General features: G+C 35.9%; 2 protein-coding genes across 4 annotated transcripts in view; both read right to left on the reverse strand.

The window, feature by feature from the left end:
* Positions 1–15373: 15373 nt before the first annotated feature.
* On the reverse strand, positions 15374–22208 carry LOC109077978 (free fatty acid receptor 2-like). Of its 2 annotated transcripts, none has more exons than XM_042773242.1 (2): positions 21751–22208; positions 15374–18143 (listed from the first exon to the last, which is right to left on the reverse strand). In XM_042773242.1, the coding sequence occupies exon 2, from the start codon at positions 18078–18080 to the stop codon at positions 17109–17111; it is 972 nt and encodes a 323-aa protein (XP_042629176.1). In that variant the 5' UTR covers positions 18081–18143; positions 21751–22208; the 3' UTR covers positions 15374–17108. The 2 variants fall into 2 exon arrangements, with proteins under 2 accessions (XP_042629176.1, XP_042629175.1); XM_042773241.1 differs by lacking the exon at positions 21751–22208 and adding an exon at positions 19784–20265.
* A 567-nt stretch (positions 22209–22775) lies between these two features.
* Positions 22776–27434, reverse strand: part of LOC109077998 (free fatty acid receptor 3-like) — a 5754-nt gene continuing 1095 nt past the window's right edge. The window contains exons 1-2 of one of the 2 annotated variants that reach the window (XM_042773239.1): positions 27229–27314; positions 22776–25519 (exon numbers count right to left, since the gene is read on the reverse strand). In XM_042773239.1, the coding sequence (XP_042629173.1) occupies positions 24508–25491 (984 nt within the window). In that variant the 5' untranslated portion in view covers positions 25492–25519; positions 27229–27314 and the 3' untranslated portion in view covers positions 22776–24507. Of the gene's footprint in view, positions 25520–27228; positions 27315–27434 lie in introns of those variants that run through there. The other variant, XM_042773240.1, reaches the window with a different exon arrangement.

Genomic DNA, 27434 nt, shown 5'->3' on the forward strand with positions numbered 1-27434 from the left:
TTATTTTTTTCGAATTATTATTATCTTGCAGTTCTAAGTGTAAACATCAAAATGTATTTTTTCCACCATGGAATAAAAAAAAGTTATTTTTGACTTTTTATCTCACAGTTCTTTTTTTCCTCAAAATTGTGAGCTTATATCTCAGAATTCAGACTTTTCTTTTCTTTTAAGAATTTCTGACTTTTTTCTGTCAAATTCAAAACGGTAAAAAAATAATAATAATAATAATAATTTATCAGGTGATGGAAACAAGCTTCTAGGATTAAGACCTTGGCTGTGTCTGAAAGCTGGAAAATGCTCTACACAAGCAGTCAAAGTAGGACGGTATCAAGGCACATAAAAACTTGGAAACTAGCTGTAAAAAAATATTTTAATTAAATCACAAACTTAAATAAAACTCGGCCCAACAAGCCCTGCTTGCAAATGCATTTTCTGTCCAGTTCCTAAACACGTTCCTCACATCTGTTTACAAATGACTTAGTTGTAGTTGTCTGTGCATATTAAACCGAGATGGAAGAAAGTAGTTTAACAGTTAATCTTCAAATATTTGCTTGATTATCTCTATAACTCCTTCAAGTTTGTTCTAGATCATTGCACAAGATGTTATGGTGCTTTTGTTTGCAGTTTACTTTGACTTTGGAGGTACTTTCATACAAAACTCAGTGACTGAAGAGTAAAAAATCATTCTCATGTCTGCTGATCTAAAAGTGGATTTATTCCAGATTAGATGGCAGTACTGCAAAATGTTAACTAATTGTCATTCATCATAGTGTTAATTAACAGGAAAAGTTGAGACAGTAAAGCTACTTTATCCAGTTAGCCACTAGATGGCATTGCTAAATCACTCAACTTGCATTTAGTAGTTTTATGTACCTCATATATCTATTGAATTCACAAACAAACTGCACAAGTAGTTCTCTTGAAACTATAAGGGCATTGTTTTTTTTAATTTTTTTTATTTTTTATTTTTTTTTTTTGTTATACCATCCTGACCAAGCTGGTCGGCCAGGTGGCTTACCAACCTGAGCAGCTGACAAGTTCCCATAACCTCTCTAAAACTAGCCTGATAATGTGGGAACCAGACACTTTAGGCCAGTTTATGCAGTTGCTTTCAGATTGCATGTGTTTTTGTTTGTATTGCATTAGCCTGTGTTACATAAATAACTGAATGTCAGTGTCTATTGATACTGTGTATCTGGAGACAAAATATCAAGACGGTTTGCATGTAGATGTAGATGGTAGAATGATAGATAGTCCAACTATTAGTAGTCAGATAAATTGTATGAAAATGATATAAACTGTGAGAATATAAGCTTGTTATCGGTACTGTGTATCACTAATGTCACATTGGTTATGTTCTCATAACCAATTCTGGAGCTTCAGGCCAGAAACAAACATAGACAAAGACGTGCGCAAGTGAAGGTTTGGTGTCATTCAGATACTTGGCTAAACATCAACAGTTTACTTAAATTTCTCAACAATATTGCCCCACCATGAAAGAGAGAAATGACCACAGAGGACATTGTTTTTGCTAATGTCATTGTGTTGCATCTTGCATCATAGACGTTGCATTTTGAAGACGGCGTATCTGTCTGTTTGCACGTGTCAGTATGATTTCTTGGGCCGTTGTGTTGCTTCTTGCCATTTTTTTTTTAGCTTTTTATGTGATTTTATGCATTTTGAAGTCTAGCTATTATAATTCAGTTTTTAGAGAAGCAAAGAACAGGCTAAACATACACTCAAAAAATATTTTAAATTTAAGATTTATGTATTTGAATTGCAAAATAAAATTTACATGCATTTGGATTACACAAGTTAAACAAAGTAATTCATTTAATGTGATACAAATTTGTCAGTCATAGAGAAATGCAACAGGTCATATTTCTGTAATAAACTGAATGTGTCTCGTACATTTTAATTAATTGAATATTGCTGGTTCGACAGCTATAATGTTTACACATTTTAACCGATTAAATGTAATTATTTTCACAATAAACACAATTCGAAACAATTGGAATAAATGCATTTTGAATATATGATTATTTAAATTCAATTCAATAGATGCAAATAGTTAACAAAATTATGCCTTTTTGTATTTAAACTAAAACACAATGCATTAAAAGTCATTTTTGTTAAATCTTAACTGAAATCAAATAAATTGTTTACAATCCATTTCATCTAGTTTAAATTTTAGTAAACTAAAACTGAAATAAAAAATAACAAAAATATCTAAACACATGGCAAAACACATAACAAAATGACTAAAACTTTAACCAAAATTATTATTCTTATTATTTATGTATTTTATTATGATTAACTAGTATCTAAATGATACTATAATAACACTGCAGAATAAATTATGCCTTTTTTTGTGCAGAAATCTGTCCAGTTTTGTCTTTGTATGAATGACATATATGCATCACATTAAGTTTATTAAAAAAATTAAATTAAATTTTATGCATTTAGCAGACGCTTTTATCCAAAGCGACTTACAGTGCATTCAGGCTATCAATTTTTACCTATCATGTGTTCCCGGGGAATCGAACCCCCAACCTTGCGCTTGTTAACGAAATGCTCTACCACTTGAGCTACAGGAGCACCTGTATTAGTTACCTGTATTAGCACCTTATTAGTTTGTTTATGCATGACAATATATGATGCATGATAGATAGATAGATAGATAGATAGATAGATAGATAGATAGATAGATAGATAGATAGATAGATAGATAGATAGATAGATAGATAGATAGATAGATAGATAGATAGATAGATAGATAGATAGATAGATAGATAGATAGATAGATGTTGTCCTGGCTTCATTGTAATTCCATCTGAGGGATTGTGAGAAACAGATGGTTTTATGTCAATCATTTGCACGTTTAAATAAGAATTCACTAATTACTAATGTGCATTATTAGGACTAATTAAGTTGTCAGAACAGCACACAGGCATTAAGAAGACATAACAGAACCAGTTCCTCCGAAAGCAGCAGGTGATCGACCCACCACGGTGCATTTCAATAAGAGCTTTATTCCGAGACTCTGTGAATGTCAAGAGCACATGCTGTTTTGGCGCAGAACGTGACGTCAGTGGGTAAAAACCCACGATCAGCCAGTGTCACTTTCGGCTGGTTCCTGAAGGGCTTAGGGCAGGGGTGTCAAACTCTGTTCCTGGAGGGCCGGAGCACTGCAGAGTTTAGTTCCAACCCTGTTTCAACATGCAAACCATGTAGTTTTCAAATAAGCCTGGAGGACTTGATTAGTTGGATCAGGTGTGTTTAATTGGGTTGAATCTAAATTCTGCAGGACTCCAGTCCTCCAGGAACTGAGTTTGACACCCCTGACTTACAGGCCTTTCAAGCCAAATCATCCCGATCTGAGCATCCCGTGGTGCTCACGTCCTCCAGACCTCCACCTCAGTATCTCTGTAATATAGCCGTTTGTTTGTTTGTGTGTGTGTGTATGAGTGTGTGTATGTCTGTACATTCTCCAGCCTTCTTACGGCAGGCATGATGGGTTGTGATTCTGTTTCAGACAAATGGATTTTATCCCCCTTTTAATTGTCTTTGAGAAATCAATGATGCAACTAAAGAACAGCAGAAAATAACAGAGTGTTGTCTTCCACAACGACGCATTCTGTGCTGTGATGTAATGTTTCTTTGAACGTCATTTGTTTTACAGTTCTCCCTGTCTTTTGTTTTTAGGTGTGTGTAAATCTTTTTAATTCACAAGAAGGTGAAAAAAAGTCAAGAATTTAAATGGAAGGAGAAAAATAAATGCAAATTTTGTTTTTAAAATAACGCTGCTGTGAGTTGCTGTGTTTACTTGTCTTTCTTTGATGTGTTGCTGTTTCTGGTTATTTTAAAGTCTGTGGCATCGATATGACGCTGCTGTAGTTTCCTCCAGAACCCAAGATGCATATCTCACATCAAACCGATGATAATATCTATCTGTCTGTCTATCTATCTATCTATCTATCTATCTATCTATCTATCTATAATATATACAAAAAATAAAATAAAATAATAAATAAATAAATATATATACAAAAAAAAAAAATAAAAACAAAAAATATACACACACAAAAAAAAACACACAGTCAAACCAAAAATTATTCAGGCACCAGATATAATTTTTTATATAATAATATTTTTTTACTAGTGGGTGCAGGACATTATAGTTCATTTATGTAAGTGAGGGTAGCAAAATAAAGTAAACTGTGACATATTATACACAAACATTCTTTATAGAGTGGACTACCAGTAAAACTGACATTATCAAGATGAATTTGTTCTGACACAGTTTAACTCTGAGTTTGTGTGCGAAATACTAATATATAGTTTCCCTCAACTATATATATATATATAGTTGAGGGAAATATGCAATTGTCCTATTGCAAGTTTGACTTTTTCTTTATATGAAATACCTACCTATCTAAACCAAACACATATAAAAAAAATTAATTAAAAAAAAAATGGTTTAAGAAAGACACCACACGTTATATTGAAATAGTTTTATTGGAAAGTGGTTTATTAAGAAAGACACCACACATTATATTGTAATTGTTTTAAAGCATTTATTGAGCAAATATTTATAGTATATATAAAAGTATAGCTAGAAATATAGCTAGAAATGAAACATGTATTAGTAAGAGCTTTGCTAAAGAAAAATGAACAAAAGGGATGTTATCATCGAATGCTGTGTTGCAGACGCAGAGCAGGAGGCTTCAAAGAAGAAAGTCCTGAAGGAGAAAAATGCGAAAATGGAAGTCTTCTTATAGGGAGCTTCTTAGGGAATTTCCAGACCTCATGATGTCACAAGACATTGGAATCCACCTGCTGTCTATGAGGGACTGAAGCGCAGTAAGGAAATCAGATGCTGCTTCGGTGGAACAGCTTCTTGCCATTGATGCCTCTAAACAACCGAGCTTGCAAATTATATATCTTTGTTTTTATTTCTGTTTTTTTATATTAGTATTTTGTTTGTAAAATATGCAACCTATATACAATAAACTTATACTTAACTATAACTAAGAAGCTCGCCTGCCAAAAGACTCTTACTTCTAAATTTGAGCAGAACAGACCACGGAGAAGTGTTCTATGATCTATTTTGTAAGTATGAAAATCTGAATGCTTATGAGACAGGACAGATTTGACTTGCTTTACCTAACCTGAGAATACATAAAATCAGGTAGAAAGTTTAGCACCATAAAACAATATATATAAATACAAATAAATAAAAAATAAGTATACATAAATGAACATTTTAAAAAAGATTGCTGTCAAAAGCAAAAATGCACATATTTTGTATCATCCTTTAAACGCTAAGCAAGATTATAACTATTTGTTCAATGATCAGCCCATTTTCACATGTTTGTCATTATTTTATGCCTAATCCCGATTTCATGGTTTGAACTCTGGCCAGCGACAGAAAAAAAAAAATACAAACATTGCAATATTTTCTGTTACATCTGTGGGGGTTTCACTACATCTAAACAGATTTTGTGGGAAATTATTTATAAACTTCAAGTCAAGTCAAGTCTGCTTTATTGTCAATTCTTCCACTTGTAAAGTACATACATACAGAGAATTTAAATTGCGTTACTCTCAGACCCTTGGTGCATACAGATAACACTAACAGTAGAACATTAACAACAGATAAAATATAAAGTACAACTATACAAATATACAAATAGGTCATGTAAAAATAAAGATAAGTAAAGCAGCACAAGGCACATGGCAGATAAAGTGCAAACCAGTGAAGTGAACAGTGCAGATATAATGATTGTAGTAAAGAGAGCTTATTCAGTGTCAAAGTGTCAAAAATCTCAGAGAGCAGTTCTTTATTTAAACTGACAGAAGAGGTACTTGAACAGTGAGGTCAGTTAACTGCTGAATGAGGTAGTGAGCAGACCAATGCTGCACAAAGTGTCTGGTGCAGGTCCCAGTGTGTAGTGGTAGCCGGGGGGGACTGAGGTTCAGAGTTCAGTGGTGCATGTGGAAAAAGAGGTGGGGGGGGGCAAGGTCGGTAGGAAGATCAGCTTCCTGACAGCTTGATGAATGAAGCTGTCCTTCAGTCTGCTGGTCCTAGCCTGGAGACTCCACATTCTCCTCCCTGATGGCAGCAGACTGAAGAAGCTGTGTGACGGGTGAGTGGGATCACCTGCGATGCAGAGGGCTTTACAAGTGAGACGGGTTCTGTTAATGTCCTGGAAAGAGGGGAGGGAGACACCAACGATCTTCTCAGTTGCTCTCACTATGCGTTGAAGGACACGTTGCAGGTGCCATACCACACAGTGATTCAGCTAGTCAGGATGCTCTCGATTGTGCCTCTATATAAGGTGCATATTATGGGGGTCGGGGCTCTGGATCTTCTCAGTTTGAGGAGGAAGTAGAGACACTGTTGTGATTTCTTGGCCAGTGCTGCGGTGTTGTCACTCCAGGAGAGGTCCTCTGTGATGTGCACACCCAGGAACTTGGTGCTGCTCACCCTCTCCACAGTCGCACCATTGATGGTCAGAGGGTCATGCTGAGTGTGCACTCTCCTGAAGTCAACAACAATCTCCTTCGTTTTCTCCACATTCAGAGAGAGATTGTTGTCACTGCACCACCCAGCCAGGTGGCTCACCTCGCTCCTATAATTTGTCTCATCTCTGTTGCTAATGAGACCCACCACAGACGTGTCATCCGCAAACTTAATAAAGAGGTTGGAGTTGTGTGACGTTGTGCAGTCGTGGGTCAGCAGACTGAAGAGGAGGGGACTCAGCACACATCCTTGGGGGGACCCAGTGTTCAGTGTGATGGTGCTGGATGGGTTGCTGCCGACCCATACTACCTGAGGTCTACCAGTCAGAAAGTCCAACAGCCAGTTGCACAGCGAAGTGTTGAGCCCCAGCTGGACCAGTTTGTGAATGAGCTGTTGAGGGATGATTGTGTTGAATGCTGAACAGAAGTCTATGAACAGCATTCTGACGTATGAGTCCTTTTTGTCTATATGTGTGAGTGCTGAGTGAAGGGTAGTGGTGATGGCATCATCGATCGAACGGTTGGAGTGATATGCAAACTGGAAGGGGTCCAGGGAGGGGGGTAGGGCAGACTTGATATGGTGCACGACTAGCCGTTCAAAGCACTTCATGAGAATAGGGGTAAGTGCAACTGGACGGTAGTCATTGAAGCAGGATGGAGATGGCTGGTAGCTTTGAAGCATGTGGGAACAACAGCCTGACTAAGCAAGATGTTGAAAATGTCTGTGAAGACATCAGTGAGTTCCACTGCACAGTCTCTCAGTACACGCCCAGGAATGTTGTCAGGACCCGGAGCTTTGCGTGCATTGATCCTGCTGAAGGATCTCCTCACGCTGTCTGGGGTCAGCGTCATCACCTGGTCACTGGGAGGAGGTGGAGTCTTCTGTGCAGTGGTGCTGTTTTGTTCCTCAAAGCGCACATAGAAGGCGTTCAGCTTCAGCAGGGAGATGGAGCTGTCACAGGTCCGCGGTGGGGGCTTGTAGTTCATAATGGTCTGTATCCCCTGCCACAGGCTCCGAGTGTCTCTGCTGTCGCTGAAACGATGGGCTATCCTCCTGGAGTACTGTCTCTTAGCCTGTCTGATGACACGGGATAGGTTGGCCCTAGCCGTCCTCAGGCCCCCCTCATCTCCAGATCTAAAAGCAGCGTTCCACATCTTCAGGAGTCTGTAGACCTCCCCTGTCATCCACTGCTTCTGGTTGGCCCGGACAGTGATGGTCTTTGTGACTGTTACATTATCAATACAATTGTTGATGTAGGCAGTGACAGTCTTGGAGTACTCTTGGAGGTCTGTGGTGTTATTGTATGTGGCAGCCTGCTTAAACATATTCCAGTCAGTGGTGTCAAAACAATCTTGAAGAGCCTCTGATGACCATTCTGGCCACACTTGTATTTGTTTGTGAACTGGTTTGGTGACTTTAATGAGTGCAGGCATTAGCATGACAGTAATGTGGTCTGAGGCACTGGCGTGGGGGAGGGGGAGGGCCTTGTAAGCTCCTCTCTAGGTGGTGTAGACAAAGTCCAAAGTGTTTTTACCTCGTGTTGGAAAGTTAATGTGTTGGTGTATTTTTGGGAACACAATCTTGAAGTCTGCATGGTTGAAATCCCCAGCTAAGATGAGAAAAGCATCAGGGTGGGCTGTCTGCTGCTCACTGATGTGCTGGTACAGTTCATTTAGTGCCTCACTCCTGTTGTTGTTGTTTGAGCTGGGAGGAATGTAAACAGCAACAAGCTGTATGGCTGTATATTCCCTCGGCAGATAGAACGGCCGGCACTTAATAATCATAAACTCCACCAGGGGGGAGCAGTGTTTGCAGATCACTGTAACTATAGTGCTCCTGTAGCTCAAGTGGGAGAGCATTGCGTTAACAAGCGCAAGGTTGGGGGTTCGATTCTTCGGGAACACATGATAGGTAAAAATTGATAGCCTGAATGCACTGTAAGTCGCTTTGGATAAAAGCGTCTGCTATATGCATAAATTTAATTTAATTTTTAATCACAACATCATCGTGGAACCACGCATCACTGATGTAAACACAAAGCCTGCCGCTGCGTGACATTGAGCAGAAACCCACGACTGTATGCACGCTTAAAGACAGGTAGATGTGATGAAGATGTACAAAAACACTGCGACTCAGAGTGTTCTGACGGGAGAGAGAGAAGCCTCTGCGTGTGGACACGCCGCCATCTTGCCATCATCTACAAAATGATACAAAATTTACAAAATGGTTTAACTTGTGTTTATGTTAAGTTTTTTGACATTAGACGGAATATTTTCCTTTGTAGATTTTAAGTTAAATTATACTTTGTTTTAATGCTGGTAATGCTGTTTAATGCTCAAACATTTAATGCAGCAAATGAAATCAAGTTTTTTAGGCTGAAGTAGCTGTAAATTTTTACACTAACGGTGAATAAAGACTGTAACACTCCAACAAGTGCCCTAAAACAAAGCAGTGTGCACTATATTTCAGGTCTTTTGATAGTTCTATGATAGCTTTATGTCAGGAACAGACAAATCTTTAAGGCATTATGCACAGATAAATCATCTTTTATGTTGTTGTTTTTTTCTTTTTTCTTTTTTGTCATTTGAAGCCCCATCACCTTCATTGATTTTCATTTGTGTGCAAATGTGTGTGCGATTCTGCTAAACCTGTCATTTTGTGTCTGAAGAGAGAAAGTCTTTCAGGTTTGGAACAAATGAAACTATTTCTATATAACTATTGCTTTAAATGTGATGCGTAATTTACACGCCATTAGCAGCAACAAAAAAGACTGATGTCAGAAAGTTCATCAGCTTTTTAAAAGCATCACAATGTTTTCTTCTTCTAGACACCAATCTACCGATGACTGATTTATAGTTGTGAGAAAGTATTTTGACATCCGATAATGACACTTCATCTGCTGTTTTTCTGTATTGCTCTACCATTTGGAATATTATTTTAGCAAGTGATTCTTCGAAAGACAATTTCAAATTATTTTCACAACCCATGCTGTTTTATTTTTCCCCTTTCTTTTTTTATCTCTTCCTCAAAGTGCAGGGTTGTGGGTTTATCTGTATTTTTCACATCCTTTGATATCATCTTTATTTGTCTTGCAAGCCGCCATTGGGAATAATATTGCATGAGCGTAAAATTATCCAATAATGTTCAAAAGCTTTTACCTTTTAATGTTCATAACATTTAATTCAGAATATTTGGTCGAATGCATTTTATCAACTTCATTCAAATGCATGAGTAATTTAGATTTGGGTCATCAGGGTCAACTAGCCAAATAAAAATGCTGCTTTCAGTCCGACTTTATGGTTTAATAGTTCAGTTTAAAAGTCAACTTTTATATTGCAATTAACTTGAATCAAATAAAATAGCTTTTTTAAACACTGGTTTACAGAGGTCTCTAGGCCCGAACTACATAATAACAAGGATATTTTAATCCCACATATATGAAGTGTTCTCTGCAGATAGAACAGCTGCACAATTCATCGTGTTTTTAATGATTGTAAAGTCGCGAAAAGCCATCATGCCTCTCCAGCCTTGAGACGTATTTACATCCACACATCATTTGGTGGAAGAAAATGACGTTGACATTTTCTAGTTGCATTTCTTCCACTAAAACATTGAGGGAATGTGCTCATTAAAGAAAACAGATCTGATTCTGTGACATTTTACATGTTGTGCTGTTTGTGGTTTAAGTAGGAAGCTTCAAGGCCGAACACCTGAACATGGCTGAACAAGTGACTAGTGAAATTAAGAAATCAAACAAGATACATTAAACTTTAGGTTAAAAATGTATATAAGGGAAATCCAGAGGTTTCCCAAACTGGGGTTCATGAGTTGATGAAATAATTAATCATAATAATACATTTATTTTTTATATTTAATTAAATAATTATATACACATAAGTATTTTGTTATATACACATATAATGTATTATAATAATAATTTAATGTAATTTATTAATAAATCATATAATAATAAAAACAATATATAAAACACTTTATTTGTATTATTTATTTATTTTATTTATTATACACTATACACTTACACACTTTATACATTTTATTTATTATTGTTAATAATCCATATAATAATTAATTTAATATCTATATTTAATGTAATGATTATATATTATGCACACAGTAATTAATTAAAATTAATATATAAATATTAATATTAATAAAAAAATGTAATAATAAATTATATTGATAATAAAATTAATAATACATGATAATAAATCATTTTAACAATAAATAATTTAAAAATAAAAACAATCCAAACAAAACACTCTATTTGGATTGTTAATAATATAGTATGTAGTATATATACTATAGTAATATAATAATATATTAATTAAAATTATAATAATAATTAATAAATAATTTTAATAATAAATCATTTAAAAATAAGAACAATTCGGATTAACTTTATTTATAAACTTTATCCAAATCACTTTGTTTGGATTGTTATTTTCCATATAATTAATAATTTAATATTCATATTTAAGGATTATATTATATACATAAAATTGATAATCATAATAATAATAATAATAACAACAATAATAATACCAATATCAGACAACCATGAACATGCAAATGTTTGTTAAATTGCTTTAAAAAAAAAATGTCAAGGGTTATTCAAGTAAATATTGTAGGTTAAAGGGGTTCAGCTGACAAAACCAATTTTGTGAATGCCTGATCTAACACATCACTAGTTCTTTTGAGACATCTTGGTTTGTTAGAAATAGTTAAACTCTGTGTATGTGTGTGGTGTAGACACAGTGTTGCACATTTTCCCAGCAGTCAAAATGAGAAATATATTGACAGTATACTGCACAAACAGGAAGGCAGAACCTAAAAGAGACCACCGTCAGAAATAAAAGTCTCTAATTTGCTTTTAGTTCTCTATTTTAACAGAAACTGAAGATCTGACTCAAGAAGGGAAGTGAAATGACAGCGACAAACTGGTCAATACTGACCTGAATGTTCCTGAATGGACGTGACGCTAGAGTCTGGTTTCCACATTCACCCGACTCCGCAAAACCACAAGCACTTTTGCAAGACTGATTTGATGCGACTGTAGTGTACACACATGTGTGTTTGACGCGATGCAGCTGTAGGTGTGTGTCCTTTGTCATATTCTTCATGTGTCACGTTCTCACTAAAACATAAAAAGCCCTTCAAACAGAGAGGATCAGTATCAATTTATTGATTCTTTTATTGTCAAAGCACCTCAATTATAATGGCATCTGAGTGTTTTTGCAATATCCATTTAGGAAGAATTCATTTCCATTTATTTGATTCATTTCTTCAAAGTCAGGTTAATTCTTATGGTAGTATTACAGCTTCAAACAAAAACTTTAAGGTTTAATCTTTTGGAGGCTGGGAGGTCTTTGCTGTTCAGAAGTTTGATTTTCAGTAAGATTTTTATGCTTTTGAAAGAAGATTCTTATGCTCACCAATTCTGCATTTTTATGCTAAAATAGTCAAAAATTCTGAAATAGTATTGCAGTTATAAATAACTACTTCATTCTTCAATATAACGTAAAACTTAATAAATCACTCTGATCAAATACTAAATAAAAACATCATAACACCAACATTCAGTGTCACATGATCCTTCAGAAATCATTCTGATTTGCTGCTCAAGAAACATTTCTGATTATTATCAATGTCCAAAACAGTTTTGCCGCATAAATAAATTTAAAATAGTCAAAAATTGTGAAATATTATTAAAATTTTAAATAATTGTTTATGAATAATTGTTTGTGATTCTGATTCTATGTTAATTTCATGTCAGAATGATTTTCATGTGAACTTGTCTAATTATGGGATTTTTCTTTAAACTTGCTGAGGGGGGCCTGTTAATTAGAAAATTATGGCAAATTGGTACAGACAGTGATAGTTGAATACATTTTCTGTTGTGCACGGTTTGTATGTTTCTCATCATTCTCTGTGGCCCCAGGAGAATAATAAAATACCAGATGAAGCATCAATTACAATCCTAATGCGCATCCTTTGCTCTTCATAATATTGTACTGGTGCTAAAAGCTTTCCACGATTGTCAGGAAGTGAAAGAAATTGCCCAATGTGTCCATTTTATTCCAAACAAAATCACTTGAACGCACATCACGCGGTGAATACAATTTCCCAACATCCCTGGCGACTTGAAGGCAGCATGATTGTGAGGGAAAATCTGCTAAACCAATTTAAATATGGTACAATGGATCCAAAAGTACTGCGCTAGCTGAAAGCATCATCGAATTAGCTAAGATATTTAATCAGTCGTTTACATAAGCGTTGGGAGATGCTCAGCTTCTGCAGTTTTTCCCTCTTTGAATGCATTCGTGTTTATCTTTGGTTTCTTCCAGCTGACCCTCCAGAACCCGTTTTCTCCTACAGGTTCCCACTAATCCAAACACAGCTGAGAGGAGTCTGCTGTGTGTCATCCACCGCGCATCTCATTGCTTACCGAGGTCTGTCAGTGGACATGATGGCAATTCCGAGATTCACACTGAGACAGTTTGACCCTAATAACACAACTGCATGTCACCACTACTGTCGCAGGAAATGTGTTTAAAGGAATAGTTCACCCAAAAAGGAAAATTAGCTGAAAATGTACTCATCCTGAGGCATCTCAAATGCAAATGAATTTGTTTCTTCATCAGATAAAGAGAAATTTAGCATTTTATAATTTGCTCACCAATGGATGCTCTGCAGTGAATGGGTGCCGTCAGAATGAGAGTCTGATAAAAACATCACAATAATCCACACCACTCCAGTCCATCAGTTAACATCTGGAGAAAACAAAAGCTGCATATTTGTAAGTAACAAATCCATCATTAAGACATTTTTAACTTCAAGCCATTGTGTCTGTCCAAAATATGAGTCCATAATCCATAACACTTCCTCCAGTAAAAAAGTCAATTTCCTGTTGTCCTCTCACATCAAAATCCACCCATATATTTCTTCAGAGGTGTTTTGGTTTGTAAACGGTGTTTGATCTGTGCAGATTTCTTTCCTGATTCAGACGAGAAAACTTTTTCACTGGAGGAAGCGTTATTATGGATTAAGGACTCATATTTTGGCCAGAAGCAATGTTTTAACATTAAAACGTCTTCATGATGGATTTGTTTCTTCCAAACATGCAGCTTTTCACTTCTTAATACATTAACTGATGGACTGGAGTGCTGTGGATTACTTGTGGATTATTGTGATGTTTTTATCAGCTGTTTGAACTCTCATTCTGACGCCACCCATTCACTGCAGAGCATCCATTGGTGAGTAAATGATGGAATGCTATATTTCTCTTTTAAGGAGTTTAATTTGCATGCACTAGGGTGGATGAGTAACGCATTACGTTATATTCCACGGTAACAGTATTTTATTATAGTTATGTCTGGTCTAACCTAAGATGACTCATAGAAAATCATTCTTCCATAGGCACATGGATATTAAGTCACCTTTTACTGTAATTCATCTCTTCAGCTCCTGAAAGTCCTTCACACACTCAGACCTTGAGTTTTTTTTTAGAAGCAAAACCCACTGAGGTGACTGGATGCCTGAATATGCTCAAAATAGGAGTCATTTCCAGGCTGAGTGTATTTATTACTGCAGGTGGGCAGGTAATGGGGGTGATAGTAGTTGTGAGAAAATGGAAATCATTTATTTGATGTATAGCAGTTAGCTCCTGAAATAAAGTTGACAGCATTATGAATCTTGTGCGACGCAGAAACATTAAAGAATATAAGATGTCTTGAACAGAACTGGTGTGTAAATGAGATCCAAGATAAGTTTCGTTAAATCAGAAGCTCATATACAGAAAACATTTGATGTTTCTGTGAAATGAGACTTTTTATAACTTCACAGTTTATACACTCATGAGTTAATGCTCTAGAATTCACAAAGAAAATTCTTGTGCAACTTTTCTTAAGAACAGTTCTTACATAAGAATGAAACGACAGGCTTTTAAATCTAATCTTTTATTTTCCTACTCATGAGGTTGCCTTATAACACACTGGTAAATCTTAAGTATTTGTCTATTTATTAAACATTTTTTTAGGCAGCAACCACCTGCCAATCATTTATTTCATGTAAAGTGTGTGAGATTCTCATTTAATAAAATTAACTGCAATATCAGAATGTACTTGCTAGATTATAGAATTAAAATATATTAGTAATACGTTATAAGTAGTATTTAATATTTGTTATTTGAAGCAATCCAATAAATGCATTAAATGTCTTACTATACCTTTGGGTATTTTAGACAAGTTGGATGTTATCCTAAGTTTGTATTATTTATAATGAGGTTTAAGTTTTTTGTTGTTTTTTTTTCTGGGAGAAAATACAAAAATCAAAAATAGGATTTGGTAATAATTGTATTAAGAAAGTTTTGTGAATTAAATTCCTGGTGTATAATAATAATACAGATTTAAGAATTTTATTTAGAATGTTCTGTAAATTCACTTCCTGGACTATTCTGTTCTATTCTATTCTATTCTATTCTAAAATAAAATAAAATAAAATAAAATAAAATAAAATAAAATAAAATAAAATAAATAAAAAAAATTAATGAATGAGTGAGTGAACAAACGAACGAACAAATAAATAAATAAATAAATAAATAAAAGGATTTAATAAGAATTTTATTAAGAATGTTTTGTAATCCAATTCTTGGAATGTTGCAAAAAAAGATGAGAAATTTTATAAAGAATGTTTTGTGAATCAAATTCCTGATGTATTGTAAAATACCGGGGTGGGGGGAGGATGGAAACTATGAGTATGTTTTGTCTGTCTTAATGTATAATGTAATAAGTACTGCTTATTTCACAGACAGAAAATGAAGTCTACACATATTTTCCGTTGTTTATTTGCTTTGTACATCTATTCATGGAGACTGACATATGACAAAAAAAAAGAATATGGGCCAAAATTTATGCCGGCAGTGAAACGTCTGGCTATTTTTGAAACTAGATGAACTGAAATGAGAGGAAATACACCAGATCACTTCTGTATATGTTGTGAGTAACTCATCCTTCCACCTCACTCTTTATTATTACAGAGTTCACCTCGAAACTGGAGCAATAACTGTTTATATCAACATGTTTCCTGAATGATGCTCTAGAAGAAACTAAGCCAAACAAACAAGTGTTTTCCCGTCTCCACACGTGCTCCTGGATCTGTATGTACACTCCTGCTCGGCTCGGTAGTCAAAGATAATAACCCTTTGCAAATATTTGTCACGTTTATAACAGAGACACGAGATTAGTGGTTAATAGTTATTATGGACTGAGAGGAAATATGCCATAAACATTTTATAACATAACCCAGGATGAAGAAACACACCAGATGATTTAAACCTTTGGCACAGTCTTGCTAAAATATAAGAATACAAATAATGTTTTATTAAATGACACTTTGTGCATTTTCTTTGGAACAATATGTACAATAATACATTAACACTTTCATTTTTACATATATAAATAATGCATTTAAAGGTGAAACAGAATTGCCAAAATAAGGACTGTTTTCAAACACACAGGGATACGATGTCCTGAAAGTGCAGAAAAGTCAATCTTGATCTATAAACTGGCTTATACTTAGCCGTTATTTTAGCAATTTAGATGTTAAAATAATTCTTTAATAAATGTTTAAAAGCACCAACCAATATTTTTTTCTGGGCAAAATATATTTTAAATATATGCTAAATATATATGTATTATATGCTAAATGCAATTCAGGAGCAAAAAAAAAATACATTTTAAATTGAGGATGGAATAGCCTACTAGAGAGAAATGGTTTTTTTTTTTTTTTTTTTTTTGCCTATTTGACTTATTTATTTATTTATTTATTTATTTTGGCCACGAGTAGGGTCAGTCTTAACACTTCAGGGGAAGCAGTCTATGAACTGGCTAACTTATTTTAACATCAAAAGTAAGAATTTTACCATCAAAATAACAACACACTTCACCTTGAAATCAATCAAGAATACATAGCTCATTTTCTGCATGTCTCTCACCATCAGTGTCTGTGGTGCCATTTTTGCCACTTCCTGGACACTAAAAATGAAGAAGTCTCTATCTTGCACCATCAAACACGTACACAAACCTTCAGAAAACCACACGGTCTGCCAGTTTCCAGAAAAGCATCGGCCTTTAAAAATGAAAACCTTTCAAATATTTAAGTGACGTGCTAGAGAGCAGCGCTTCTGTTAACCTTCATACAGCTGGCGAATGTGGCTCATTTATCCCAGTGATCAATGTCCTCATACTGCGTTCTGTTTATACTGAATAAAGTGAATGATGACAAGTTTGTTATAAAGATGTGCTCACAGTATGGATGAATAAACACTATATAAAAGGAAGTTTATCCTCTGTTTGCCGACACTCAGTTCTGTCATTTATGTACACAGGTTTGGCTACAGTGTTTTCCTTTTCCTACTAAGATAACACTTTACACGTGGGTTGTGTTGTTTTGGCATCCTTGCTGCCTCTGTCATCTTACAAGGAAGTGGAGTAATGTTTACCTTGCTGCATTTGTGTACAAAATTAATTGCACGGTCGTTTCCTTGCCTACATGAAACCTTTGGTCAAAGTGCGTTTGTGAGCCCTTGTGGTTTCGGCAGACTGTTTTTCTCAGTTACAGGAGGTTCCTTCTTGGAGCTCCATAGGATCTGTGGACACCAACATCTACCCCAAATGCTCCTTACCATCGCCCCAAGTGTGTTTCTAACAGCCGCAGAGGTGAAGTAAAAAATAATCGGGTCCAAACAAGCATTGAACGTGCTTAGAAGAAGGGCCTTGTCTCTCCAAGCTGGGCTTGATTTGGTTATGAAACCGACCACATGGGAGACATTATAGGGTCCAAAACAGAGCACAAACACCAATAACGTCCCCAAAGCCAATCCAATAGCCCGCAGCTTTCTCCGTCGGCCAATGTTTGGCAGCTTCGAAAGGATGCGGATGAAGTTTATGTAGCAGAAGCTGCAAATAAGCAAGGGAATGCAGAAGAGAACGATGCACAACTCCAAGCGTACAGGCAAGAGGATCTCGAGTTGAGCGTCGGTGAATCCCTCGTAGCAGACGTTCCGGGATGGCGGGACCGTCCCGGATGGGTTATAGTAGGGCACGATGTAGACAATGCTGAGATGGAGGATGGAAAACACCCAGATGAAGATGCTGGCGAACACAGCATAGATGGGTCTTCTCCGCAGGGAGTGCTGGATTGGGAACGCCACACCGAGGTAGCGCTCCACGCTCACCGCGGTCAAGAAGAAGGTGCTGTTGTAGATGGTCATGTAGAAGACAAAGCCAGACAGCGGACACAGAAAGTAGTCAATATTCCACACCATATTATTGGCCACTTCTTGCATCTTAAAGGGGAGGAAGATGAGGAAGAGCAAGTCTGAGATGATCAGGTTGAGGAGGAGGATGTCGATGGGTGCCGGCTTCCTCCAAACCTTGCGGCTGAGCGTGTAGAAGGCCAAGACGTTGGCCGGGAAGCCGGTGATGAAGGTGACGATGTAGATGGTGAGGCACAGATAATAATCACAGTGTTGCATGGTTGCTGTGTTCCATACAGGCCACAGGAGTAGGAGGCTTCAGTAGACCTGGACGTTTCAATCCTGGAAATTTGATGCAGTGTTAAAATCATGAAAAACATCAATAATATAGATCAGGGGTCTCCAGTCCTGCTCCTAAAAGGACCAGACGTGCTGCAGAGTTTGGCCCCCAACACACTTGCCTGGAAGTTTCTAGCCATCCTAAAGATTCTTAATGGCTACTATTTAAAATTAAAACCATACTCTATATTTCTTTACATTTTTTGCTTAAATGACTTCTGATTAAAAGGTTCAACTCACATTAGACTCTGATAACCGGCTAGTTTTTACTTTAGATGAACAATTGTATCTTCAACGATGCTTTCTAAAAAATAGTTTACTCTCGATTACAACAAAAGCAACCACTGTCTCAATCCCATAAATACTTTCACCCGAGTGTGCCTGAGCTTCATATGTTTCATCTGTGACATCTGATCTTATTTTCATTAAGACTTTTTAAGAAATGCTTACTGTTGCTTTGAACAAAACCAATATTTGATTCTCTCAATAGAAAAAAAAAATTATGAATATTTAAATCTATTCAAAGAACAAAACCACCGATATTTAAATCTCTAAACAGAACCAAAACAAATAATATTTAAATGTATTAATGGAATGAAAGCAATTAATATTTGAATCTCCTACTGGAACAAAACAACCAATATTTAAATATCTTAATGCAACAAAAATTGCCTATATTTAAAGCTCTTAATGGAGCAAAACCAACCAATATCTTCTCTTTATGAAAAAAAAAATCTGAACAATATTTAAATCTCTAAATAGAACAAAACAACCAATATTTAAATTTCGTAATGGAACAAAACCAACTAATATTTAAATATCAAAACCAACCAAAGTTTAAATCACTTATTTGCCTTTAAGTGTGCCCAACCACTGCGGCACTGATATGTGTGCTAGACAACACTAATAATACAATATAGCTAGATTTTAAATCTGTAGGATCGTTGTGTCATCGTTATATATCGTCATTTCGCCCAGCCCTAAAACTTGCACTATGGTAAAGTGTTCAGGTATTATAGACATCGCAATATGACTTTCTGTAAAGCTGCTTTGACACGATGCATATTGTGAAGAGAACTTTACAAATAAATTTGACTTGACCTTAACTAGCAGGTTCTGGTGTGTTTAATAAGGATTGCAGGACAGTGGACCTATAGGAGCAAGATCGGACACCCTTGATGTAGAGCTCACTGTGGAGGTATAAGAACTGTTAAACAATAACTAGACTCTAAAACAATATTGTACTGTATATGATGACCAGGCCTGGATTCTGCGCCCACAGAAAGCTTAAGATCAACACATCCCCAACTCCTTGCATAAATATTTTGGCGAATATGATGATTTAAAAGTGTAGAACTCTTGGCTCCGTTCAACATGTTTTGCTCTGTTTAAATTGCATTGCATTACGCAGAATTCCTAAAGATTATCCACCAAAAAAGTGCAGGTTGGCCTGATGATGACACACTGTGACCTGAATTAGCAGGTTATTACTGAAAAACATCTACAGGAAGTATTCAAACGCTTTATGAAGAAAGAAAAACAGAGTCACGCACGTCTCAAAAAGTGACAATCACGCAATAAAGGAACTCTAGTATGCTTAAAACCATCTCTGATTTTATGTTAAGACGAAAAGGCGAACTCACCGCAAAGCACACTGGACCTCTCGGCTGTGCTTCTGTATCGACTCTCTCTTGTTTTTCAATAGATGCTAGGGTCTATCTGCTGAAGACTTCCGCACCAACTGTTCACTTTCCATTTTCAATATTGAACACTGATAAGGGAAAATTAATAAATGTGGACTGGATCCAACCCGGTGTGCTCCTCACGTCTCTAGTGTTGTATGTGTACATGTGAGAAAGTCTATGCCGTCTTATCAGGATTTATACTCCTTCAGGGTGTGTGGGAGATGTGTTTAAGGATCATGGGTGTGTGCTTGCATATGTGAGTGTGACTGGGAGGGCAATGAATCAGTATGGTCTCGCCTTCACTTTAACACTCTGCATCAAGGCTATAACCTCTCAAAGTCAACCATGTGACTGCATTTACAATACCAAAAACATCCTCAAAAATCAAAAGTAAAAGGATAAAGCTGGAAAAAGTGCTGCATTCCATCCAGAGTTTGATGTTTTGGATGTCCTGCTTAAAATTTCTGACCTTTAAGTTGGAATGGCAACACTCTTAAAAATAATTTTGGTTCAACAAAGAACCTTAAATATTCACTGAATCTTTGCATTCCACAAAATGTTCTTTATAGTGGAAAAAAGATTCTTTACATTCTTAAAAATAAAGGTGCTAAAAGGAGGTTTTCACAGTGATGCTGTAAAGAGGACGATTTTCGGTTCCTCAAAGAACCTTTCAGTGAAAAGTTCTTAAAAGAACCAGTTTTTCTGAACATTTTAAATAATCTAAATAAACTTTTTCCCCTAAAATGAACCTTTTGTGCAATGGAAAGTTTCCATGATTTTAAAGGATCCTCGTGGTGCCATCAATGCCAGTAAATAATCTTAGCTTTTAAGAGTGTAGATTATTAAAATGTGAAAAAAGGTTATTTTAAGAACTGCTATTCAAGGGTTTTTTGCAGAACCAAAAAGGGATCTTTCACCCCCTTTTGTAGTCTTTATTTTTAAGAGTGCACTGTTTAGTCATTTTTATTTATAAAGCGTGTTTCACAATACATGTTGCTTCAAATCACCAGTACAAGCAGCGTTAACTTTGCAGATGTCCAATTGTCAACAAAGACGTCTCCTAGCGACCAAACTGTGGCGTATAATGATTCTTCTAAATGCAAGCATTTATTCTACAGGTGTACAATTATCACCTGAGGATCATTTAGTGTTTTACGCTCCTGCCTCTGCAAACGTTTGCTAAACCGCTTTTATTATCACCGGCTTTGATGGATTGGTGCATTTTATTTGCTTGAAAGTTTATGTCATGTTTCCCCATCTTGGCCAAATCAGCATTTTCTGCAAGTTCAGTTGTATTTTTCCAAGTCAGAATTAGGAAATCTCGACTTTCCAGGTTGAGTGTATTACAGCATAAAATCACTTTCAACATGTATTCCAGGTCTATTATTCATTCAGTAGCTAAAATCACGGAAAATCCCTGTCGCTCAGCACAGAACCCTCCACAAGTAGAAAATTCATCCCTTTCACAATGACGTACAATACACTACACATGACAATGCAGTGTTTCATAGCAAAAAGTCTGATTGTGTAATGACTGTGATTCATCTAGGTTGTATTGGAAAACACTCACTAGTTCCTTAGTATTATTAGCTATAATGGGAAGAAACTTGCAAAACTGAGTCAGAAAAATTGTACACTAATGTAATTATAGCTCATCTGGTCAGACCTTAGCTAGAAAAGAGATAACCATGAGCATAACATCATCATCCCTAAAAAAAAGGATCAAAAAGTCATCTAAAGCATTGGATAAGACACATAAATGTTGTCTTTCTCATTATGTGAATTCCCCACTAAACTACCAGTATTAAAATAATAAAACATCAAAGGCCTGAAGCAGATGCATTGCTAAATATCAATGTCTGTATAATCTTAAAAATATATTTTTTAAAGATACTAAACAAGGATTTGTTTTTTTGTAAACGTACCTTTGTAAACTCCGTTGCCTCCACACGTCACATACACTCTCCACATTTTGGCTGGTTTCGTGGGATTACGCCTGCTCTCCGTTCCACACGGCCCTCTCATTGAAAATGAACTGTGACCAGCTTTTTCCCAGCAGCTCCTTGTGCTTTACTTTGTCGCCCCCTCTCAATTTGGTTCCTACTGTACGTGTCTGCACCATAGGAAAAGTGGTAAATATATAAAAAAAATAAAAATAAAAATGATGGGTTATGATTTCACCATGCAGTACAGATCAAGTTAGTCACATATTAAGAAAACAATTGTCGTCATCAGAAAGAGACAAGGAATGTTTCATGATGAGGGAGCCCCACTAAAGCCTACTGACTCTTGTGAATTATAGCGACAGCCCTGCACAGGCCTAATATACATCCACTGACAATGACATATACCAGCGAGTGGCCGAGTGACAGTGTCTTTTGTATTTATAGATAAAGATGCACTGTTTTGTAGCTGATCATTTATTTTCTAGCAAGGGACATAAATATTGCTGAAGGTTTAGCATCATTTAAGGTTATGCATATGTTGTGAATTGCTCTGGAATGATGACACATAGCATGCATGGATTTTTAAAACTTTGTTTTTTATAATTCCAGAGTTAGTACATCTGCTCAGACTTAATATGCCTTTTTAAACAAAATGCCTTAGTCATGTAAGATGATAAACTTGAAATCTTGATTAAAGGTACTGTAAGGATTTTCTTATAAAATAGCATGCAGAAAACAACTAGGTGTCGGTGATGTAACATTACCGCATAGTTGATCAGAGGACTTTGAGGTGCTTTCTGCCTGTCTGTCATGTTCAGGTTTGCTCACATGTCTTTGGAGGGCAGGATTTGGATGGTTTAAGTCTGTCGGAAGTCAGAATCAGGCTAACATTGCTTATAGCACTTTAAATGTACCCACAAATACAGCACAAAATGAATTACATGAATGCAGGAAACTCAATGCACATGCATTATATTTGTACAATTAAAACAAGCTCATTTATATTATTTTTTGCATATTTTTATTCAGTAGAAATTGCACATCAAGCCATTTTCTAACCGTGAGGAAATAAGTGCCTAGACCGCGGCTCCAAATAAGCTTATCTTATCTGCTCTTGCATAAAATGAACAACAATTTAATGATTACATATTTACATGCAAAAAACTACAATATAAACTGAGATATGAAAAGTATTTAATAAAAGAGCACACATCTGAATGCAAATAAAGGGTTAAAAATTCACCTTATTAAACAACATTCACGGTACAAACATAAAGGGAATATAATCAATAATCGATACAATAAAAAAAAAGCAAAATATAAGTGCAATATATTAGCAGAAGTACCTAAACAATATAGTAAGTCTGGAGAAAAGTTAATAAAATGTATTTAATTTATTTATGCAGTAAAGTTTATGCTGCAGCAGAACAGATTTTAAAAAATGATGATTAAAGTGAAATGAAAAAACATTCAGCTGGTTTGCAAATCTGCTTGTTTGAGTGGCCCAAATGGGCAGGATATAACAACGGGTCAACCAATGGTGTGAATTTTAGCAAGTGTGAAATGTCATGATTTTATCTGGTGCCACTAGTGCTGCACAAATTACACCCTACACATTGAATGCCCAGTTCAAAGACAGCATAAGCTCCCAGAAGGTGCATTTACCTGATAATGATACTGATCCTGACAGTAAACCTGCTTGAGCATTTACATTAGGATCAATATCAGAAAGTGCATTAAAAGTGCTTCAGCAGGAAGACGACCAAGGTCTACTAGCTAACCAAGAAAGCCTAAGTTGTGGGCACGCTTAACCTCAATAGAAGCAAAAGTAACATCATAGTAAAAGTTATAGACTCAAGTCAATAGAGTGCAATAGTTGGGTTCCAGAAGTAAAACCCCAATAATTTACTCCATAGGGAAATCGATTTTTAAATAATAACTAATAATTTTAAATAATTCTAAATAATTAATAACTTATTAACCTTTAAAGAAAGAAGGTTGTTAATCAATGGTACATGCTTTTGTTGAAACCATACATTCACTTATTTTAAAATAAATGTGTTAAACAGCTGAATTCATGGTCAAAAAGTACATTACCCATGATGCTCTACAGAAAATTCCATCAATAAGAGATTCAAGCTGAGCTAATCACAAGAAAATAGCTTGCAGGGAATGCCCACTCATGAAACACTCGCTATGCTATCAAAATACTAAATATTTGCATAGATGTGCATATTTTGCAATAAATATTAAACACACTGTTTCAACATTAAATGAAGAGTTTTATATTTCTGCATCATTTTTTATCTGATTATCTAATTTTCAGTGATTCTTGGGACTGTAGTTCTCCCTCAGTAAAGTCGTTAAACTTGTGACTATGTCTAAATTTTAAATACTTTTTTGTTTCAAATCAAAGTTTGTAATGTTATGGTTCACCTCGTAGCCGCTTGGTTTGGTTCACTGCCTATAGTGCTTTAACGAAGATCTCTATAGGAAAAATGAATGGAAAAAAATACTGGAATCTCTATAGTAATAGTTGTCCATTATACAGGTCCATTAAGTTGTGCATTAGAATTGTGTTCATTTGCTTTGGATTGCTCAGCATGTGCTGACATTGCTCAAATGCAGTCAGAAGAAAACACTGAAAATACTAGCTCATCTACAGCAGACACCTCTCAGATTGAGTCACATTGAGTTGGGCCAATCGAATCAGACTCTACGTCCCGGCTTGTGATGTTACAGAGAGCTGTCAGTCGTGCTCGGAGTTTTCTCCTCTGTACTCAAACAGTTCAACAGAGGACAATAGAGAGCTGAGCGGCAGCAGGGCTGGAACAGCTGCCTCGACAGCTTCTGCAAGATGTTCTTGAACGTTCCTCTGAGTGCCGAAGAAGAGAAGTAGAATATGAACGGATCGAGGCACGCGTTAAACGTGCTGGTGAGCAGCGCATAAACTCGCCAGTCGGGGCTTCTATTGGCTACATATCCAACCACGTGTGAGACGTTGTAGGGCAAGAAGCAGACAATGAAGACCAGAAGCGTGCCCAACGCCATCCCGATGGCTCTGTACCGCTTCTTGGCGTTGATGTTGGGCAGATTGGAGAGGATGTGGATGAATCTGATGTAGCAGAAGCAGCAGATGAGGAACGGTATGAGGAAGAGCACCGCGAAAAGCTCCAGGCGAACAGGCAGGAGGATATCAAGCTGTTCTTTACTGAATTCTTCATAACAAGTGTCACGTTTGTACGGTGAGGTGTAGTTGGGGTTCGAAATATCGTAGTACTGAATGATGTAGACGATACTGCAGTGCGCCATTGAAAGCAGCCAGAATATGACGCTGGCTATCACAGCATTTCGAGGGTTACGCTTGAGCTTGTATTTAATGGGGAAAGCCACACCCAGGTAGCGCTCCACGCTGATGGCCGTCAGGTGGAAGGTGCTGTTGTAGATGGTGGAGTAGAAGATGAATCCCGACAGCGGACAGAGGAAGTAAGGCAGCGTCCATTTCATGTTGGCTGCCTCCACCATGCGAAACGGCAGGAAAAAGAGGAAGATCAGGTCAGAGATGGTTAAACTGAGTAACAGCACGTCCATCGGGGTGCAGCGCTGGCGGACCTTCTGAAAGAAGGTGTAGAAAGCCAAGAGGTTGGCGGGAAGGCCTGTGATCAACGTGAATCCGAAGACCGCTAACACCAGCTTACTGAGAGCCACTGTCCACGCCATCGTCACTGTAGATGTCAAGGATGCAAACCTGTAAAAGAAAAAAATATATATTTAATTCAAGATAAACTCAGATTTTACATCTTACATCCAATTTAAAAAGAAAAAATCTACAAGAAAACCTGTGCATTTGAACAGTGCATAACTGCAAGAACCTTTTGTGAAATGAAAAGGTTCCATAGATGTTAAAGGTTCTTCATGGAACCAGAGATGCCAATAAAGAAACTTGGGTCAAAAAAAATGGGCATACTTAAGAATGATTCTGGTGTGTGAAGCATTATATTTCCTATTAAAATGCACAAAATTGCATTCTCACACAAATGAATGCACAGTTGCAACTTGAGATTTGACTAACATAAACACCTTTCCATCATTTTGCACTGATTTGCAGGAGAAAATGTCTTAAACTGTGATAAAATATTGCTTTTGGATTTTTTAGTCCAACTATCCTTGACATTTGACAAACAAAAGCTAAAAAATTAGGTCATTTATTGATGCCAATAAAAACACTGCACAAATCATATGAGCCTGACTAAAACACACAGCTGGGCGTGACACATTGAGAATGCAGAATGTCTGGGTCAGGGGTCAAATTCTAACTAGGTAATACAGCACAGGAAATGCATCATGGAACCGTTAGAGATAGGGAGGTTTATAATAAATGATTTTGCAAAACCCTTGGAGAATATGAGTAATAATGTTCTTATGGTTACCATCTGTTGATAAATTAGCACTACAGGAAATTTTGGGTGAATGTCTTTTTTCAAACCACAAAAATATCAGATAAACATTCATTCGTTATATACATATTCAAACTAAAACATTTACATTAGGGCTGCATAATATATTGAAAAAAAAAAAAAAACTCTGGGAAAAAATGCCAAGAAACTGAGATGTAAATATTAATATTGTTATTGTACAGTTGCACTACAAAAATGATACAAATAATTATTTTTTTTATTCAAATATATTTTTATCAAATACTAATTTTTAAATGATTTTATTATTTTATTAATATTATTAAATTATATTTATATATTTTAATCAAATAAAAATCACAATTTAAAAAATCTGAATTATTATTATTTTATAGCCAAATTGAATGGCTGAAAGATATTTGCAATTTTTGATCAAATTCTATTCAGTTTATGGTTGCTGAAAGAGGTCTGAATTAGTGAAGAATATACTGTGAATATACAGTGTAAACAGAATATCGTGCACATTTTTCATGTTTTTCCTTAAACGTTTAACACAAAAAAAAAAAAAAAAGAGTTTTCTAAAAACTAATATTTTTAGCTTTATTATTATTATTATTATGCATATGCACTTCCCAAACAAGTCATTCAAGAATGATTAATTATTTCCAAATACAGTAATTCAAGTCTTCTTGTATAGATACTGTATATTCAACTGATCGTAAGATGGTAGCTGATTTTTTAAACATGGTAGCTCATTTCTAGTAGGTCTAAGCTGGTCAAACCTGACCACTTTAATCAGAAGAGTTCATAGAGGTTTTCATGATCTGTCAGGTATTTTGGGGGGATTTTCTTAGGGGTGCTTTCAGCTCCTTTAAGACCCCTCTCTGAACCCTAGATAGGAGTTAACGTACCTTTGACACATTAAAGAAATGCTTGTGTTAGCCTTATAAAATGATTTCTGTTAAATAAACTTTCAAAGTATCATGTACCATTTTAAAGTTGGTGAACGAAATAAAACGAAAGAAGCAGAAAGATTTCATACCTTAAGTAAGTCAGTCCAATACCACAGACTCAGAAGGGACAAAGACACTTTCTCTCACACATAATGCTTCTTATATTGAGGTGTTTCTGACACACATATGATGACACAACAGGAAAGAAGCAAGTCTGACTTCCTGTTTTACTCTAAACAAGTTTAATTATTAAACACACACAGGTATAAATTATAATAAAGTACACACAAATTAA

This window comes from Cyprinus carpio, chromosome A16, assembly GCF_018340385.1.
Source record: "Cyprinus carpio isolate SPL01 chromosome A16, ASM1834038v1, whole genome shotgun sequence".
Classification (NCBI taxonomy): Eukaryota; Metazoa; Chordata; class Actinopteri; order Cypriniformes; family Cyprinidae; genus Cyprinus; species Cyprinus carpio.

What these genes read in the sequence shown, in the direction of transcription:
- LOC109077978 (XM_042773242.1), bottom strand. Translation starts at nt 18,080, where the DNA reads ATGCAACACTGTGATTATTATCTGTGCCTCACCATCTACATCGTCACC.